At 48.0% G+C, this 20,432-nt stretch overlaps 2 protein-coding genes and 2 long non-coding RNA genes across 6 annotated transcripts in view; 2 read left to right on the top strand and 2 right to left on the bottom strand.

Moving 5' to 3' along the window:
• Positions 1–836: 836 nt before the first annotated feature.
• Positions 837–2,743, bottom strand: LOC147245984 (uncharacterized). The gene is made up of 3 exons (XR_015109837.1): positions 2,679–2,743; positions 1,023–1,070; positions 837–901 (listed from the first exon to the last, which is right to left on the bottom strand). It is a non-coding gene; the product is annotated as an uncharacterized LOC147245984 (long non-coding RNA).
• Positions 2,744–4,670: 1,927 nt separating this feature from the next.
• Positions 4,671–8,345, top strand: LOC147245983 (uncharacterized). Its single transcript, XR_015109761.1, has 3 exons — positions 4,671–4,886; positions 5,571–7,336; positions 8,037–8,345. It is a non-coding gene; the product is annotated as an uncharacterized LOC147245983 (long non-coding RNA).
• Positions 8,346–10,427: 2,082 nt separating this feature from the next.
• On the bottom strand, positions 10,428–17,353 carry LOC147245982 (uncharacterized). Of its 3 annotated transcripts, XM_086182681.1 has the most exons (4): positions 17,027–17,353; positions 14,516–14,998; positions 10,745–10,947; positions 10,428–10,558 (listed from the first exon to the last, which is right to left on the bottom strand). In XM_086182681.1, exons 1-2 carry the CDS (start codon positions 17,068–17,070, stop codon positions 14,650–14,652), a joined length of 393 nt encoding a protein of 130 aa, XP_086038807.1. In that variant the 5' UTR covers positions 17,071–17,353; the 3' UTR covers positions 10,428–10,558; positions 10,745–10,947; positions 14,516–14,649. The 3 variants fall into 3 exon arrangements, 2 of the variants coding, with proteins under 2 accessions (XP_086038807.1, XP_086038806.1); XR_015109771.1 differs by lacking the exons at positions 10,428–10,558; positions 10,745–10,947 and adding an exon at positions 12,768–13,406 and having other exon boundaries at positions 17,008–17,350; XM_086182680.1 differs by lacking the exons at positions 10,428–10,558; positions 10,745–10,947 and adding an exon at positions 12,768–13,406.
• galnt16 (UDP-N-acetyl-alpha-D-galactosamine:polypeptide N-acetylgalactosaminyltransferase 16) overlaps positions 13,617–20,432 on the top strand; it is a 54,735-nt gene continuing 47,919 nt past the window's right edge. The window contains exon 1 of the mRNA XM_086182679.1: positions 13,617–14,228. Coding sequence (XP_086038805.1) covers positions 14,028–14,228 — 201 coding nt within the window. The 5' untranslated portion in view covers positions 13,617–14,027. The remainder of the gene's footprint in view (positions 14,229–20,432) is intronic.

Raw genomic sequence — 20,432 nt, 5'->3', positions numbered from 1 at the left:
GGGGAGGAGGGGGATGAGGAGGAAGAAGAGGAAGAGGAAGACAAGGATGGAAAGTCAGGGGACAGGGGAGAGAGAGGAGGGGGAATAGGTTGGTAATTACGGGATGTCAGGGAGATGGGGGAGGAGGGGGAGGAAGAAGAGGAGGAGGAGGAAGACAAGGATGGAAAGTCAGGGGACAGGGGAGAGAGAGGAGGGGGAAGAGGTTGGTAACTACGGGGAGTCAGGGAGTGGGGGGAGGGGGAGGGGGAGAAAGGGGACAGGGGAGAGAGAGGACGAGGACGAGGACGGGACCTACCGGGGCCCAGGGGGTGGGGGGAGGAGGAGGAAGAGAAAGGGGACAGGGGAGAGAGAGGACGAGGACGAGGACGGGATCTACGGGGGCCCAGGGGGTGGGGGGAGGAGGAGGGAGGGAAAGGGGACAGGGGAGAGAGAGGACGAGGACGGGAGCTACGGGGGCCCAGGGGGTGGGGGGAGGAGGAGGGAGAGAAAGGGGACAGGGGAGAGAGACGACGAGGACGGCGACAGGACCTACGGGGGCCCAGGGGGTGGGGAGAGGAGGAGGGGGAGAAAGGGGACAGGGGAGAGAGAGGACGAGGACGGGAGCTATGGGGGCCCAGGGGGTGGGGGGAGGAGGGGGGGGAGCTGGGGGCGTTGCTGGTCAGCGGGGGGACCCTCCTCAGGATGACCCTCTCGTGTGGCACCAGGAGCGTCGACCACCTGTAAAACTGAGCACAGAAACAAACCCAGCGTCACGCTGCTGCGCCGCCTCCATGACACCTGAACTGACACCTGAACTGACATGAAGCTGGACTCAGAGCCAACAGGGACGTACCCTCCTGCGGGTCAGCCGGCGCTGCTCTCCGCTGGGGTCTGGATCCAGCTGATTCCTCCAGAAGAGACGCTGTGAAGACAGAAACTTGACCGTCCAACTACTGACACACGACTCATGAAGACGCTTCAACTGTTGGACCAAAGCACCCAGAAGGAATCCAAGTGGACTCGAACCAGCAACCTTCACCAACCTTCCTGAAGAAGAGCCTCACGTCCTGGAACAAGACGAACTCCACACACTGGAAGACGAGACACAAACACTCCCAGATCAGCTGAAAGACTTCAGTAATCAATAATCAATACAGAGAGCAGAGCAGCATGGAAATGTTCTCAAGTGCTTTCAGGCCAAACTGCTAACGTGTCCAAAGTAACACGCTACCAGCCGTGTTGCTTCCTCCTGTCCAAACTGGCCAGACTGCTGCTGTTGGAACAGAGACTGAGACCAGGACGTGAAGGCAGCGGCGCCGCCAGATTTCATTTAAAACGGGATTTTCTCCCTCAGTGAACCTCCAACAAACATTGAACTTGTTGGGATTTGAAAACTGCAGCAGGAGATCTTGTGATTGGCTGTGAATTCCCATGAAGTGTTGAGTCCTGATGCAGCAGGCGTGTGACAGCACAGGTGGAGGACAGGCAACATGCGTGTACTCGGTGGAGGACAGGCAACATGCGTGTACCAGGTGGAGGACAGGCAACATGCGTGTACGCGGTGGAGGACAGGCAACATGCGTGTACTCGGTGGAGGACAGGCAACATGCGTGTACTCGGTGGAGGACAGGTAACATGCGTGTACTCGGTGGAGGACAGGTAACATGCGTGTACGCGGTGGAGGACAGGCAACATGCGTGTACGCGGTGGAGGACAGGCAACATGCGTGTACGCGGTGGAGGACAGGCAACATGCGTGTACCAGGTGGAGGACAGGCAACATGCGTGTACGCGGTGGAGGACAGGCAACATGCGTGTACTCGGTGGAGGACAGGCAACATGCGTGTACTCGGTGGAGGACAGGCAACATGCGTGTACGCGGTGGAGGACAGGCAACATGCGTGTACGCGGTGGAGGACAGGCAACATGCGTGTACTCGGTGGAGGACAGGCAACATGCGTGTACGCGGTGGAGGACAGGCAACATGCGTGTACGCGGTGGAGGACAGGCAACATGCGTGTACTCGGTGGAGGACAGGCAACATGCGTGTACGCGGTGGAGGACAGGCAACATGCGTGTACGCGGTGGAGGACAGGCAACATGCGTGTACTCGGTGGAGGACAGGCAACATGCGTGTACTCGGTGCAGTGCACATTTAGGACCAACACACCAACTGTAGTTCTCCAGTCAAAGAGTTTTTGCATCATGAAGTTACAGCCAGCAATCAACAAGAACGACTTACAGGACCTGCGATTCAAAATGATTCCAACTTTATTGATCCGCACAAGACAAAAGCTACCGAGATTTTCACGATTAACGAGCGACAACAGCAAATGTGGACAAAAATATTAATATTTCAGTTTGGACGGTGTCACAAAGACCCATCAACTCACTGAAACTCAGATTCCACACATCAACGGCTAACCTGTTAGCTTGAATTTAGCATCTCAGCTGCATGTTGGCGGCCCTTTAACCATAAAGTGATGTCATTAGTCGCTTCAGTACCTGTTAATACTGTGTCATATCATATTAATGTATAAATACTTCAGTATTACTGTCTGAAAACTCGTGCTACCACTCCAAACAGAAAAGAATGCGCTTCCGTCCTGAACATCACCAGCAAAACGCTACCAAAGAGCACAGCAGTTAGGACCTGATGACGGAACAATAACAGAACCCATTCACGGAGGGAAAGCTCACCTTTGCCATGGTCAGAGCGAGGAAAGCAGGTTTGTCGATCAAGTTTTTGCGTCTGCTCGTCAACAACTTGAAAGCAACCTCCGGAAGTTTTGATTTCGTACGTTTACTTATGCTTGCCGACCGGAAATGACGCACCTCGTGACGTCACAACACCTCCGACATGCCGTCACGCGATGACTTGACGATGACGGTGACACTGAACTGACAAAGCAGCACCTTGAGGCTCGTCATTTGACGTCACCAGGCGGCGGAAGCAGTCAGGCTCCATGCTAACATGGCGGCTAACACTGAGACTTCAGCTGGAGCCTGTTGAGACGCTGTCAGGAGGCGTGGTTATTCTGGCCAACTATTAAAGCTCAACCAATCAGATCCACTGAGGAAGTCCCAGGTGTGTCTGCCACAATAATAATGATTGTTATTTTATCATTCAAGATTAAAAAGGAGGCCCTTTCACACCAGATGCTCTTGTATCAACAATTTTTTTTCACCATAATAAAATAAGAACTGGCCGGTTTACAGGCCCATGAAGTTTGATAAAATAAAAAAAAAACGTAAAAGTAAATATTTGTCATCATCGTGTTAATTAATAATTAATTGTAAAAAACTTTGTACGTCAGTAAAACAGCTCCATAGGCAAACAACAGGTTAACAATACAATATTCACCATTATTATTAATATTCTTATTAGTAGTAGTAGTTTTAGAAGTAGTAGTACTACTACTAGCAATAGAAATAGTAGCAGGGTCATCAGGTAGTTGGAGTTTAGATGCACCAAGGGGAAACGTTTAGGGGCCCCTGGTGTCGTTGCTTCACAGTAAATGTACATGAAATCAGTCATGACTTTGTACTTGTACTAAGTGATGAACTTCCATCGCTCGTCTCCTGCTGATGTCACACAGCCTCACGCCACTCGTCACTCGTGTTTGAGTCATCATCTCTACTTTACAGGTGAGTTTGGTGCTCAAGGCTCAAAGACCTGACCCATCAGCTGGGTTCCTTCAGCTCTCCCTCCCCGTGTGTGCGGCCCCCCACATGCAGTCGGCCCCCGGTCGGCCTGCCATTCATTCAGCCGGTGATGGATGCAGCTCCAGCTGATGAAGTGCTGCCCTCCTCATGTTGCTGTGGACTTGAGTGTGTGTCTGTTCCTACGCAGGCCTCCCACAGACGCCAGACCCTGATACGCCACCCTGTCTGGGAACTGGAATCAGCTGATGGCTAAAGACTACGTGGAAGCACAGCAGGCGTCAGAGGTTTCACCTGAGAGCGCACAACCCAGTATAAATCATGAGCAACGGGCCATGTTTATGCCTGGATGCTCCTCGGGGTGCAACAAACACTTCCAGAGTGTCAAGCATGGTGACGGGGCTCTCACTGGCCTCTGAATCTACAGAGCCGCCTTTTACAATACCTCATTAGCATTAGCATTAGCATTGATTAGCATGTTAGCGTTGCGGTCTGGTGCCTGTTCATGCCAAACGCGGACAGCCATCAGACAATTCCACCATTTGGAGATTGTAGAAAAGCTCTTTGCTGAACTTGTTTTGAGCTGAGTGTGGCTTATACAACCACACGCACACACACACACACACACACACACACACACACACACACACGCTCAGTGACAGCTGTCTGTGTGCTAAGACGCAGCAGGGGTAGAACTGCCGTATTAATATCCATTTTCTCGAAAGTGAGAGCTCTGAAAGCGACAAATGTTTCCACAGGAGCCTGTTTTGCTTTTTGTAATCAGATAAATGAACAAAATTCTTTGCAAAAATCTGTTTTGGCCTCATCCTGCCTCGATATCTTAATCTTCCCTGGTGTGTGTGTGTGTGTGTGTGTGTGTGTGTGTGTGTGTGTGTGTGTGTGTGTGTGTGTGTGTGTGTGTGTGAGAATGCTGGCACTGCCTTTTCTCTTTCTTCCTAATCCCCTATGTGCCGTGTGACAAGGCGGCCCTCGCCAGCTCCCCATGGCCCAGATGACTCGCCCCTGGCAGTCCGCCGGATGTGCTGGCACTGCTGCCACCGCTGCCGCTGCTGCGTCATCCCTCCTCAATAATCTACTGGTGTCGTCACGTCTCAGCTGCCTCTCACCACCAAACTTTGTCCTCCCGGTCTCACAGGATTTTGCTTCACTGCAAGTGTTTGTTCAGGGTTTGTTGTGTCAACTCAGGTGAGTCACCGAGTGGCTCTGATCTCACCTGCACAGCAGGTAAGTGTTGCTTCCTCCTCAGCAGCTCATGTCTCCGGCCGCTCCGCCTGTCTGGTCCCACACACCACAAATTATCCTTTGTTCCGCAAGACGTCACTGTTTGGAAAAAAGCTGTATCTGCTGTGACCACATGCCTGATTAAGAAAGCAGAGATACACATTTGAGGCTGCTGCAGTCTCAGGAGGTGTGGAGACGCAGGGCTCAGCCACAGGTCCTCAGAGTTCCGCGTACTGACAGCTTCACCGTTAAAGTGACGTGTCACTCAAAGTGGAAGTTGCTGATCAGTCGCTCACAAGTGGATGTTTCATCTTCTTCTGTATGATTTTTCTGGTGAATCCAGATTTTTGGAAAACAAGCCAATGGATGATGAACACAAGCGAAATGACACAAAAACCTAATTTTACAGATCCTCAAACTCATCGTCCGTCCAAGTCTTCTAAACACTCCTAAAATCGACCCTCCTACCAGAGTTCTGGTTCTGTGTGACCAGCAGAACCTCCTGGAAGAACCAGAGTGGACTCACAGTGTTCAGAGAGTTTATGACGGAGGTTTTGGGTTGTTCTGCTGTCGTTAATCTTTGGTTTCGTGTTTTCTGAATTCACAGAGAAGTCATGCAGGAAAATCAAAACTTCTTCATGAAGTAATGAGGAATTAATGAACACGTTTGGTTTTGTTTACCCGCAGAATGACGGACAGTTCTAGAAGGGTCAGAGATCAAGGGTTCATCGAAGGCAGAGTCACAACACGAGGAGGCTCCTGGGCCGTCAGAAGGCGTTTAGCTGACCGTACTGAGGTCCCACACTCAGACAGCGGCGCTCCGTTGATTCCGATGCTGACATTTCAGATCTTCCTCTTTTTGTTTAAAGCTTTTTTTTTAACCTGGAGTTCATCGTGGTTAAATGTTGGAGCAGTGACGCCAACGACCGGAGAGGTTGGAGGGAGGTGAGCTTTTTTGTTAACTTTGCTAAAGTGAAATCAAGCCCTGAGAAGTGGACGACATTGTTGGACAACGCTGGTGGACAACATTGTTGGATGATGCTGGATGACGCTGTGGATGACACTGTGGACGAGATTGTTGGACGACGCTGGTGGACAACATTGTTGGACGATGCTGGACGACGCTGTGGATGACGCTGTGGATGACACTGTGGACGACGCTGGTGGCCGACGCTGTGGACGACATTGTTGGACGACATTGTTGGACGACGCCGTGGACGACATCGTTGGACGATATTGTTGGACGACGCTGTGGACGACACTGTGGACGACATTGTTGGACGACACTGTGGACGACGCTGGTGGACGACGCTGTGGACGACGCTGGTGGACAATGCGGTGGAGAACATTGTTGGACGACGCTGGACGACTGTGGATGATGCTGTGGATGACATTGTATGACGCCGCTGTGGACGACCTCAAATCCAGTTGAACCCGTCAAAGATCCACAGGATCAGCTTGACTGCTCCGAGCTGAATCCTGGCGTCTATGAGAACCGGCTGACCCGCTGCTGACAGCCTGGGAACTTTAGTTCTCTAAAGGTCTCTAATGTTACCATAGTGAGCTAACGCTCGCTAACTTAGCACTGAATGTGACATCACACAGGCCAACCGCTTTTACCTCTTCAAGATTGTGAAAATGAGCAGAGAGCTTCCAGCTGTACTGGGATATGTAGTTTTGATCATTTGTAGTTTTTAAGATATTTACAAAGTGCGCTGGAGAGGATCCCAAGTCGACAGTAGTGGAAAGGAACGTGTGTGAGAGCAGTGACAGAAGAACCTCCTCAATATCTCGTGGGAACATCCTCAGAGCTGGGAGGGGATGTTCTTTATGTGCCCCTAGATGTTCCCTCAACATCTGGCAAATAACGTCACCCTGACCCCTGAAGAACCGTGGGAACGTTACAAGGCTATGTTATGTTCACCATTCCCACTAAAACTGTAGGAGAATTTAAGAAAAGTGTTTATGTCCCCAAATAACCAAACTGACAAGTTCCCCTCAAGTAATTTATGGAAAAGAGGAATTTCATAATCAGAGAAAGATTATTTAGGAACATCTCCAATGTTCAAGTTCATGATTTCGTCTCCTGTAAAGAACCTGGAGAAGGAAAATGTGTGTGTGGTTCCTCGCGGATCTAAACAGCAGCAGCTTGTTTGAGTCTCTGGTGCAAGGACACATTCACAGCCATTGGCTGATTTAAATGCCAATCAACACCCTTGACAAGTCCCTCCCCCGTTCCACATTTCTGCCAACTGGCATGTATGTGGAGATGAATAGCTTCCACTTCTGTGGCTACGCCGATGCTACGCTAACATCTGAGATGGTGGGCGCCTCCGTCCTGAGGGAGCTGCAAACCTCCAAGCCCACTGCAAGTGTCTCTAACCGACTGTTGGGTGGAGTAGACATTGAATGTGGAGGATGTTCTGGCATATGAGAACATCAGTTGTCCTGAGGTAACTCTCTCAAGCTCCCATTGCTGACACACCCCTCTGCTCTGCAGTGGAGCATCATGGGAAAACTCCGCTAAGTTCCTTCCACGTCAGGGTAGAAGCTCTGACAAATTCCTGCTTTCTGTGTGTGTCTCCTCTCTGACAATTGATGTTTGCATAAAACACACACACACGCACACACAAACACAAGCACACACACACATGCACACACAAACACAAGCACACACACACACACACACACACACACACACACACACACACACACACACACAAGACTGAACTTGTATATAGCAGAGGAGGATGATCACTTGTAACAGCCGAGAGGCAATTGGCTTGGTTTCCATTATTATCATGGCGGAATTCCATAGAAGCTTACAGGATTGTGTGTGTGTGTGTGTGTGTGTGTGTGTGTGCGTGCGTGCGTGCGTGCGTGCGTGCATGCGTGCGTACGTGTGTGTGTGTGAGTGAGTGAGTGAGAGAAAGAGAGAGTGAGCGTGAAAGAGGGAACTACTTTGAACTTTGTCGTGAGGATATTTTAAAGAGTAGACAGGAGATTTGGCTGAGGAGCAAAGGTTTGAGTGAGATCTCATCTTACTGGGAAGTTTATGGGCAAACACAAATCGTGAGATCCGTGTGTGTGTGTGTGTGTGTGTGTGTGTGCGCGCGCGCGTGTGTGTGTGTGTGTGTCTTTGTTCACCTTCAGGATTTTGGCATGGTTGTCTGAAATGCCAGCGGTGAGTCTCAGCGGAACTAAGCGGCTGCTGTTGGAGGCTCTGCAGCGAACGCAGAGGTGCAGGTAACGAAGTACATTTACTCAGAAGCTTCAGGTATTTTACTGACACAAACACATGAAAACATTAACATTATCCAATGAAACAAACGGGTATGAATGATGCTGTTTATTTGCTATTTATTTTTTATTTCATGTTTAATTTTCAAAATAAAAACATCTATTCAATTCAAACATATAAAAACATGAATATAAATAACTTTCACATACATTCACATCCCTGGATCTTTTCATTGAATGCATATTTTATGAATTCATTCATGTGATTTTTATTTTGGTCTTGAGAAAAAAACCTTAAAGACAGATACAAATCTAAATGACCAAAAATGGAACACGGGTTCAAAAAAACTCTTAAACTAATTCATAGGTCGTCATAAACACTCTCCCAGTTCTATGAACTAAAGATTAAATTCACGAGTGTCAATAAATTTCACAATTTTACCTACAAATCGCTGCCATTCAAAAACAATTATTGATAATTCTTCGTGCAGCTCCACATCTCCCAGGGGTGTATTTGTGAGAACCAAGCAGGCAAGGATAAAACAGATCAGCTCACACGTCCCGACCTCTCGGTGCACGTCTCTCTAAAACATGGGGTTCATTTATTTACATGGTTTTTATTAGTAAAAACTGCAGTAAATCCACGTTTATCCTCTTCATTTGACTGAAACCTCATTTTCTCCTAAATCATGTTTGTCTCCAGTTTTGGTTGAAGTTCGTGTTTCTCTAAATCCATCATCATCAACCGTGAATGCCGTTGAGGGTCATGGAGGGGCGGAGCCTAGCCCAGCTGTCGTTGGCTGAGGGGGCGGGACCAGCACTGCTCCGTTTCTCTAAATGTCTCCTCTAAATGGATGAATCACAAACCAGAGCCAACTAGGATGCAGAGTTTCATTCCCACAAGCTGGGTTGCTTGTAGTGCTGAATAAAACTGATCCTGGATGGAAAATGTCTTAGGAAAATTGGAATTTTCAACCAAGCGCAGCTTTGTTGTTGTTGGAAAGCAAAAGGTAGCGGTGGCGTCTTTGGTCCGCCCACAGCTGCCACACACACCTGGAGGAGGGGAAGGGGAGCGTGGGCTGTCCTCAGCACTGGTTGACTTGCCTTCCGGGGAGGTTACGTCCATTACTCCTAAATAATCTGCTGAAGGTGAGTTCATCAGAAGGTCTTTGATCAAATCCCTCTGGTTGCTGCGTTGACGACGGCGCGAAGGTTTTTTTTGTTCCCTGGGCCTCGTGAACCTGACGCCCTGGCTCCTCATCCTCACTCCGGTTCCTCCTGCTCTCACTGTTGAATCATCAGGGGGTGGAAGCTCTTGGCTTCATCAAACGTGTGTCATAACATAACCCTAACACGTGAACAGATTTTGTCCTGGCAGTGTAAATATCGTTGAGCTGATTGATAATCAGGCAGAGTTCGTTTTCATGTATTTTAATGAATCCGTTTCTCTTCTTGAGATGAGAGCAGATGTTGAGGGTCGCAGACTCCTTCCAGCGAGTTCGTCCCTCTGTTTCACTGCCGACTTGGGAATGTGGAGCTTTGTCTTTCCGCCAGTCTCAGGAGACGAGCGACTGGCGGCAGACCGACAGCCTCGGCTGGAAACTCCAGAGGCAGCTTTGTTTCCTCACTCCACTCAAAAGTCTCGGTGACACCAGGCCGGCCTGACAGCTCCCCAGCACCGGTGCCAGAGCTGACACCTCAGCCGGCTTTCACCCTTCCCTTCTCTGAATTTACAGGGAGAGTTTTTCCTTCCTTCGTCAGGGCTTCACCGTCTCTCCCGGAGATAAAAGTGACAGCAGCGCTGCGAGAGGCGCAGCCCTGTCGGTACTGATGAAGACAAATACACGGCAGCCTTGAGCCAGATGTGGCTGCGACCCCGTGACCTTGGCTGTCTGTACACACAGCCTGCATGTGCTGATGAGTCTTCATGAAGCAGATGGAATGGATGCTTTACACGTATAATGAGATTAATCCCTGAGAACAAATCTTCGGAGAGACAGCAGACACGGAGGAGAGATCTTTGCCTGCAGCGACTTGAATTTTAAAAAAAAAATTGCTGCAAATTAAATTAACTGAAGAGGATTTGCAATCTGAGGGTATATTTGTCTTGTATGAAATCCAGCCTGAAAACAAGGTTTCTTTCATTTCTGGCTCCAGTCTGTAGCTTCAGGTTGTCTTATTTGTTCTCCTGCTGAAATAAAGGCAACAAAATGTCACGTCAATGTGTTTCCAGCAGCTGCAAGAGTTTAATTCTAAACTTCAGTGGTAAATGTCAGTCTCTCCCCTCCGTTTCCTTTCCTTTTCTTCAGCTTGTCATCTGAATTATTCTCCTTTTTCAGAGGGAAAGTGTGAGGCAATTTCTTATTCTACACAATGTCCATGTTCACATGATGTCCTGTGACCGTGTGTGTCACTGCTACACTTTGGATCAGCAGCTGCAGGGGAAGACAAATCGGGACAGAAATTTAAGCAAATTAGCAATAAGAAGTGACCCCCCCCCAACATAAAAATCATAATTAGATCAAGAAAGTCCTGCATTTGACATGCCAGCATTTTTTTGCTGAGTAAAGAAAATCCCCCAAATTTTCAATGTTTGCAATTTGAAAACAGTGATTAACGACCTCCTGGCTCCGCCTGGCTTCCCCTGGCTCCGCCTGGCTTCCCCTGGCTCCGCCTGGCTTCCCCTGGCTCCGCCTGGCTCCGCCCTGTTACGCTGATCTCCTCCCAGAAGTTGCAGGTTCTTCAAGGCAATCAGCTGCCAAGTTTCCCAGGAATCCTGCCAACGGCGCTGGAGACACTGGTTACTCGGTGGATCCAGCAACAGCTGCAAGGATGCAGAGGACGTGTTGTGTACATGGTGTAAGGCTAGAACCCTGATGTTCCACCTCACTGATATTAGAACCCAGATCACTCGGTATGAACAATCAGCCTGCTGGTATGTGACTGGTTATTCAGTCCAGGACGACGATCCCTGTGGGTCTGGTGATGTTGGTGACAGTGAACATCTTCATTCATGGAGACAGGCTTGGTTCTGGTTCTCTTCCAGAACACAAGTGGACTCCGAGCAGCTCTTTTCCCAATCTGCCGAGGCGACATACATCTCCTACGAGTGGCTCGACTGATCTGAGTCCATCTGAGGGTTTCTGAAGCGTTGATTAGAAGCAACTCATAGTTTGAATGCATCACAGCGAAGTCCAGCTGGAACTGGAGAGGAGCCTCTAACTGCTGTGCTGTGACTGAGTAACGGGAAGGGGAACAATGATGGACGGTGACACGTGTCCCGTGTGTCACGGAAAGGCCAAGTGATGCTCCGCCGCCACACCAGTAGGATAGAAGTGTCCCTCAGGGGGAGAGAGGACGTCTCCATCTGTCAAATTATTGGATTTTGCTATGAAAATGTAAAAACCTCCAGGTTTGTTTGTCCTCCGCTGCTGACCGGATGAACGCTGCGACCTGTAATCTGATGCAAATGCATTTTAAATTTAGGCTCCGGAGGGTTTCTCCTTCCGCCGCTCAGGAGGTTGTGCTCCCTGCCGCTGACCCTGGATCAGCTAGACTCATGCCTCTGATGTGGTGGTGGTGGTGGTGGGCCAGGCTGCGTGGGCATCTCTCACTCACGCTACGCTGCTGCTAGGTGGGTCGGGTGAGCTCATAGTGCAGCCTGTTTTTATGTTTCTTCCTCCAGAGAAGCAGCAAGATGAAAAATTTCATCCTCCTCAGCTTTGTTATGCCTCTGGGGTGTTACTGCTGCGCTCTGATGGCTCCGCTGGTCTGTGCAGCCCTGTGAAGGCCCTTCTGGATCGGGAGGGTCCGCTCAGTGTAACCCACTCTGACCCCCCCCCAGATTTATTCCTACTTTGGCTGCAGTGAGGAGTTGCAGAGGTCATCCGTGCAGATGCAGCAGCTGAATATTCATGACGCTGCGATTCAAAGAGCTCGGCGATTAAATCAGTCGCATCACTTAATTCACTCTGTGTCAGCTGGAGGCTTTAATTAAGATGCATAATGAAAAATGCATAGCAAGAAGACCGAGCCTTCCTATAGGCTGAGGATGAATGTGGGGCTGTAAAGGTGGAGGTGGGGGTGATCTCATCAGCTGCGTCACTGCACGTCACCTCGCCACTTGATGCTACACCTGAGTTTATAATCTCGAGATTAAATTCAGGGGTAGCATCGAGTAGCGATCCATCCATCCATCCATCTGTCCGTCCATCCATCCATCCATCCATCCATCCATCCATCCGTCCATCCGTCCATCCATCCATCCATCCATCCATCCGTCCATCCATCCATCCATCCATCCATCCGTCCATCCATCCGTCCATCCGTCCATCCATCCATCCATCTCAGACCTGCTGAATAAAAGCAAACCTATCTGGATTTATTTGCTGTTTCAAAGCAGAGAATCAGAGAGCTGTGATTAGCAGATGAAGCTCGGCTCACTGAGTTGAAAAGAAGCACCGATGAAAAAATGAGCACCTTCGTGTGAGTTCAGCCTTTTCAAGTTCTGTTTTCTGTTCTATTCTAGAAAGGAAATATGTTTTTCACTCTTTTCTAGATTTATTGGATGAATGAATCATTAATCTCAATCGCACCAACATGCAGTAGCTGCCCAACTAAGCTTGTTTTATCTGCTCTATTTTCTAATGTTGCGTCGCTAAGCACAAGATTAAACTCATTGGGTGTGTCTTTTGTTTTTTTTGCTGTAAACTTGTTTTATGCTTCAAATTAATGTGAAGTAACAAACTGGGCCATTTTCAGTCGTACAGATCCTGGCCATCTATAGTTCGCATAGCTAGCTGTTAGCATAGCTAGCTGTTAGCATAGCTAGCTGCCGATTCAGTTAGCATAGCTAGCTGTTAGCATAGCTAGCTGCCAGCTACAGTTAGCACAGTGAGCTGGCACTGCAGACATATCACACTGTAGCTAGAGTGAAGAGGCTTTACAGTACTTTGTGCTTTATTTCTCAGTAAATTTTCAGTAAAACAAATACATTTGTATTCAGAATTCACTTTCCTCCGACTGCCATCTTTGATTTTTGTTTCTGGCTGGAAACATTTTTGATTATATATTTATGGGTTTTATGAAAGAACATAGGAACCTGGGATTTGATTGTTGAGGAGACAGATGCTGAGTCAGCACGTAGCTGAGCCTATAAACCTGGTCATCTGTCTCGTTCCTCCACATGGCGGTGGCGGTGGCAGCGGCCCTGCCTGGGCCCGAGGCCTCATGTTTTCAGTTTATGCGTCTGTCTGATGTCTAAGGAACGCCTGGAGGGAATTCCTGCAAATTCAGAACAAACTGAAACTTGAGGATGAACTGGAAAGATTATAATATCCAAAGGTCAAGGTGACGTGACAGACACACATGGTGGCGCCACACGCTGTCGACCGAGCGACTTGTAGCTGCAAGGGTTACACACTGTGCCTTTAAGGGCTGTGGCTGACTGGGCCACCGGAACCAGAGAATGGAACTTTGACTTGAGTGACATTCCTGTTGAAAAGGAGCTGCTGCTTCTCTCCACTACGGCTTTAAAAAAAAAAACTAGATTTTTTTTAAATTTAGACTTAAACTGTATACAAAGGCAAGAAGTGGTTATGGAGGTTTCCAGGAAATTAGTGTAAGTACAGGCAAGTGTGCGTGTGTGCGTGCGTGTGTGTGTGCGTGCGTGTGTGTGTGTGTGACAGACTCGGCGCTAGGACCGTGGCTCTGTCAGTGCCGCAAATCCCAGCAGGGAGGCAGCAGCAGCAGCAGCGTTCCGGCAGAAGCGGCTGCTCGCTGGCTCGCGGCGGAGGGAGAGGAGAGAGAGAGAGGCTGCGGCGGCTCAACCCATCACCCTCTGCTGCTCACCGCCCCTCCTGAACCAGCCGGGCTCGCCTCCGGAGCCCTCCATATGGGCTCACCATGCGCAGGATACGGGCCAACGCCATCGCGATTCTGACCGTCGCGTGGATTCTGGGGACCTTCTATTACCTGTGGCAGGACAACAAGCCCCAGTCCTCACCCTCCTCTTCGGCCTCGCAGACCCGCGGCAGGAACCACGGGCAGAAGGTAGTCCCAGGTCGGCTGGAGATCCACCGGGACGACAGAACCATCCCGCTGATAGTGAGTGCGGGGGGGCGAGGAGCGGCGGCGCCGCGCATGGCGCTGTCGCTGGAGGCGCTGAGCTGCAGGAGAGTGTGTACTGCATGTTGATGTGCATGTGTGTGTGTGTGTGTGTGTGTGTGTGTGTGTGTGAGAGAGAGAGAAGGATGGAGGTGATGGTGCACAGCTGGGTAGGGGGCACAGCGGGAACATGGTGCCTGACGGACATGTACATGTACACCCCCCCCCCCAACCGTGTGAGACCTGCCGTTTTCTCACTCACAGCCCCGATCGTCGGTGTTTTTTACCTTTCCGTGCCTCGTCCGAGCCTGAGAGAACCTCGAGTTCCCGTAAGAGGCTTTTCCCTAAGTCCTGCGCGTCGCGCGCAAACGCCTGGTGAACCGCGCGGGCTCGGACAGGGCGCGAGGAGGAGGCGCATCAGTCAGGTCTGGATCCGCCTGTTGTTGCCCGAGCCTGGCGGAGGGAGGTCACCAGGTGTGCCGGTGCTGGTACTGGTGCTGGTACTGGTGCTGGTCCTGGTGGTAGTGGTGCTGGTGCTGGTCCTGGTGGTACTGGTGCTGTTACTGGTGCTGTTACTGGTACTGCTGGTGCTGGTGCTGGTGCTGGTGCTGGTGGTAGTGGTGCTGTTACTGGTGGTACTGGTGCTGGTGCTGGTAGTGGTGCTGTTACTGGTAGTGGTGCTGGTGCTGATATTCAGGCTCTGGGAGTCTGGAGTGGATCCGACCCTCTTGGCTGCAGGGGTTTCTGCGCCTGCTTCTGGTTCTGAAACACTGAGAGAATCAAAGCCAGAGGTGAGGAGGTGAACGAAGGACGGGGGAGAGGATTTATCAGGCATCCCCACTGTGAGGAGAACATTCCAGGAAACGGAGTCCTGGATCCCAGGTGGGTTTGCCACGTGTGTCCCAACACGCAGGGATGTTCCCCCATCATGACCCACTCGGTCTGATGATGTCAGAGAACATTCACCCATTAAAGAACCTCGTAACAACCCTCCGATGAGGTGAAATATTTCTGAGGATTTCTGTAATCTGGCAGAATTATTATTATTATTTTTTTTAGAAAAGTTAAAAACGTTCCACCAAAGCAGCATCACCTAAACATCACGATGAATTCTTTTATGTTTGTGACGCCATAAAAGTCTTCAAAAATGAAGCAGCTGGTGCTTCCGCGCCGTGTTCCTCTGCTGCAGGGACGAATCCGTTCATTTGTGTGTGCAACGGTGTTTTTAGAGACAGACTGAAGGAAACGGCCCACTGGAGCCTCGCTCACAGGTTACAAGACCAATAAAGTTGCCTCAGCTGACTCCGAGGATGTGTGCCAACCTGTCAGAGTTTCTGCTGCAGCACAAACGCTGCTCGGAGGGCTGAATTCTTCAAGGCTAAATGTCAGACGGCGGGGCCGCTGTGGCGTTTCAGGATTCTCCGCTTGTTTAAAAAGAAAAGCCAGGAGTGTGAAGCGGGTCGGAGGCCTGGTGCGATGTGGAGGCAGTTTGAACGCTCTGGCTGAAGCGTGACGAGCTGCAGCTCATCTGTCAGGAGACTTTACAGGCTGCTGGTGAGCCACAAACATGCAGCGTCTAATCAGTTCGCCCTTTGAACCGTTGCTCCTGGTGTTTCCAAATCTGCCGTCTACTTTTCTGATCTTTGATTTGCACAGCGGGGTCGTTCCCCTCTGCCGCCAAACTGAGATTTCCTCAGTTTGCTCTGGCAATCTGACCTGGAGCGGCTGACAGGATGCAGGCAGACACACACGCACACACGCACGCACACACGCACGCACACACACCCACACACACGCACGCACGCACCCACACACACACACCGCCCCTCACTGCTCCTTCAGAAGCCCCGCCCACTGGGTGCCCATTGCCAAGGCAACGACACTACAGGGCAAAGCAAGGCAAACGTATGTGTGTTGCACATTTCATGGCGTTGGCAACTCAAAGGGCTTCAGAGCTCGTGACAGCAGCACCGTGGAAACAGGTCCTGCAACCTGGAAATGATGCGTGGAATGTCCCCACCAACCTCCTCAGCGCCAGAGGGTTTGTGATTAAACCCCTGAACGAAAGCCTGCGGTGCAGAGAGCTGGAACATCAGAATCAGGCACAGGAAGGACGGTGCTGGTCCACACGGAACCAGATCCTCCTCCTTAGCTGCTCTGCACCATCGACACGTCACTGATCACCACACACAGTTCACTTCATAAAAATGCTTTTCTTTCTTTGGTGAGGAGCCGCATGATAAACACACTCAGAATCAATCCTGGTACCAGTGGGTCAGGATCAGAACCGGGCCTGGAACTATGGGGATCGATGCTTCTCAGTGGTTCACACAAGATTCAGATGTTTTAAAGTTTTGTAAAGAGTAAAATTCTTCGCTGCTGAATATTGAACCTTTTCACCTGCGGCTGCTAACGAGTGGCTAAAGGAAACGGCGGGAGCTAAATTCTCAGTGTTGGACGTCAGATGTTTGGAAGAATTTCCTCAGCTGATATGAACTCAAGACACAACCTCGTCTATGCTGGGACAAAATTCACCACCCCAGTGGAAGTCAAGCCAAGCCTTGATGTGTCTTGAAAACAGCAGTTGCTAACAAGTGGCTAACAGATGCTAGCTTTTAGTCCAGGAACACATGCTAACATCAGCAGGGCCTGCAAACATAGTCTGACGCCGTAGAAGAGCAGAGGACACACAGGAGACCAAAATGTCGTGGTATTGTTCCGATAACATCCAGAAAAATACATGTAGGTTAAAAAAATGCAGTACTACAGTCCTGCTTACTGGCCTCAGATGTCCTGACCTTGGCAGTCTGCTAGCGCTCCGCCCTGGAACCAGACCATCCATCTTGTTGACTCTCTGGTGTTTATGGATGTTTAGCTTGCTACCCCGCTAGCCCCCCTGCCACAGCCAGAACGATCCTGGTGCCGCCGCTTCCTGTCCAGTCCTGAAGTGATTTTATACCGTGGCAGATCTTATGATGTCATGGCTGATGCCTGCTGCTGATTGGCTGGTTGAGTGTGTAGTTGTTGGTTCTGCTCATTTACAGCTTGTGGATCTTGACTGGATTTTCTTCCTTTCTTTCTTTCTTTCTTCCTTTCTTTCTTTCTTTCTTTCTTTCTTTCTTTCTTTCTTTCTTTCTCTGCTGTCCCGCGGTCCTTCGTGATGAGCATGTGATTGAGTAACAACATCATTCATCACGTCTGTCTCCCCTTCCTCTTCCTGTGTTGAGAGCTCTAATTTCCCAGCACCACCTTCAGGCTCTGGCAGGCTGCGTCCCTCCATCGCTGTCACTCCGCTTGTTTTTCTAACATTTACAGTAACCGGCGGTGAGCGAGAGCTTAAATACCTGATCCCGGCCCCGTCCAGCTCATGAGCGCGTCACTCTGCTTCATCCTCCACCTTCGCTCGGGCCCTCATGGGTTCCACACCAGAGAGCTCACTGCAAAGGCCGAACAACAGTCGTTCCTCTGTTTGGAATCTGAATTTTGCTATCAGAGGTTTTCCTAGGGGAAGCCTGCGAGTCGCTCGCCCAGACAATTCGGAGTTTTGTTTTCTGATGAACTCAGGAACATTTTTTTTGTGACCTTGTAAACAAAAAAAATGATCCACTTCACGGGAGATTTGGGTTAAATGTGCCATTTGCCATCTGAATTAGCAGCATTTTCCATGAGCGTGACGTGTCAAACCTCCACGGCTGCTGAACAACTTGGCAAGTTTCTGCTACGCCGACCCAAAAAAGTCTGTTTGTGTCCCTTGAGCTTTTATAGAAGTCCCTTTTTGTTTAATTCACCTTGAAAATGAGCTGCTGCGTGAATTTGGCATCAAGTCTGAACCTCCATTAGCAGAGGAAGGACTCCCCTCCGGACGCAGGCGCAGGAACACCACACACGTAGGGATTGAAGTTTTATAGGAACAGTGATTCAAACTGTGCAGTAAAATATTCGTCATGCTGCCGTCTCTTAGAGAACTATTATGATGTAGAATGAGTTCGTGCACGTTCCTGTGCACTGATCTCAACCAGTGAGAAGGGATTCAGCATCACGGAGAACAATGAAGACCAAATCAAGGTGACGTGAAAAATGAGCACCAGGATGAACGATGGAGCAACTCCAGCTACAAAGGCGGAGGCAAACGGCGAGATGAGTAGCACGCCGTGATTGACAGGAAGACGTACAGGATGTGTTTATCCAAGGAATCGCTGCTCGTCATCAGTGCATCTGCTCTTTAGCTCTGTCAGGAGAACGATCGGAGAACCGCAACCAGGTTCTGCAGCTCCGTGCGGCTCCGACTAACGTTCCCTCTGATATTGGCCTTTGAATTTGGATTCACTTTAGTGATGAACTCTGAGTTCGTATGAGAGCGTCAACACAAATATTTATACGAATATATACTGCAGTACTGGAGGAGGTACTCGCATCTTTTACCTGGGCAGAGAATAATTACCACACTGTGAGAGTACTCACTTTTAGAAGTATTTAATGTAACAATTACACATTATCAATGTATCCATCTATCTATCTATCTATCTATCTATCTATCTATCTATCTATCTATCTATCTATCTATCTATCTATCCATCCATCCATCCATCTATCATCTATCTATCCATCTATCTATCTATCATCTATCATCTATCTATCCATCTATCTATCTATCTATCTATCTATCTATCTATCTATCTATCCATCCATCCATCTATCATCTATCTATCTATCTATCTATCTATCTATCATCTATCTATCTATCTATCTATCCATCTATCCATCCATCCATCTATCATCTATCTATCATCTATCATCTATCTATCCATCTATCTATCTATCTATCTATCTATCTATCTATCTATCTATCTATCTATCTATCTATCTATCCATCCATCCATCTATCATCTATCTATCTATCTATCTATCTATCTATCTATCTATCTATCTATCTATCTATCTATCTATCATCTATCCATCTATCTATCTATCTATCTATCTATCTATCTATCATCCATCTATCTATCTATCTATCTATCTATCTATCTATCTATCTATCCATCCATCTATCATCTATCTGTCTATCATCTATCTATCTATCTATCTATCATCTATCCATCTATCTATCTATCCATCTATATATCTATCTATCTATCTATCTATCTATCATCCATCTATCTATCATCTATCTATCTATCTATCATCTATCTATCTATCTATCATCCATCTATCTATCCATCTATCTATCATCTATCTATCTATCTATCTATCCATCCATCTATCATCTATCTGTCTATCTATCTATCTATCTATCTATCTATCATCCATCTATCTATCTATCTATCTATCTATCTGTCTATCATCTATCTATCTATCTATCTATCCATCCATCTATCATCTATCTGTCTATCATCTATCTATCTATCTATCTATCTATCTATCTATCATCCATCTATCTATCTATCTATCTATCTATCTATCTATCTGTCTATCATCTATCTATCTATCTATCTATCTGTCTATCATCTATCTATCTATCTATCTATCTATCTGTCTATCATCTATCTATCTATCTATCATCTATCTATCTATCTATCTATCTATCTATCTATCTATCATCCATCTATCTATCTATCTATCTATCTATCTGTCTATCATCTATCTATCTATCTATCTATCCATCCATCTATCATCTATCTGTCTATCATCTATCTATCTATCTATCTATCTATCATCCATCTATCTATCTATCTATCTATCTATCTATCTGTCTATCATCTATCTATCTATCTATCTATCTATCTATCTATCTATCTATCATCCATCTATCTATCTATCTATCTATCTATCTGTCTATCATCTATCTATCTATCTATCTATCTATCCATCCATCTATCATCTATCTGTCTATCATCTATCTATCTATCTATCTATCTATCATCCATCTATCTATCTATCTATCTATCTATCTATCTATCTATCTATCATCCATCTATCTATCTATCTATCTATCTATCTATCTGTCTATCATCTATCTATCTATCTATCTATCCATCCATCTATCATCTATCTGTCTATCATCTATCTATCTATCTATCTATCTATCATCCATCTATCTATCTATCTATCTATCTATCTATCTGTCTATCATCTATCTATCTATCTATCTATCTATCTATCATCCATCTATCTATCTATCTATCTATCTATCTATCTATCATCCAT

Source organism: Aulostomus chinensis, chromosome 17, assembly GCF_037954235.1.
Source record: "Aulostomus chinensis isolate RoL2024-O1b breed Wild chromosome 17, RoL_Achi_v1.0, whole genome shotgun sequence".
In the NCBI taxonomy this organism is placed as follows: Eukaryota; Metazoa; Chordata; class Actinopteri; order Syngnathiformes; family Aulostomidae; genus Aulostomus; species Aulostomus chinensis.
The sequence above is the reverse complement of the archived record's forward strand: the minus strand, read 5'-3'. Positions and strand labels throughout refer to the sequence as shown.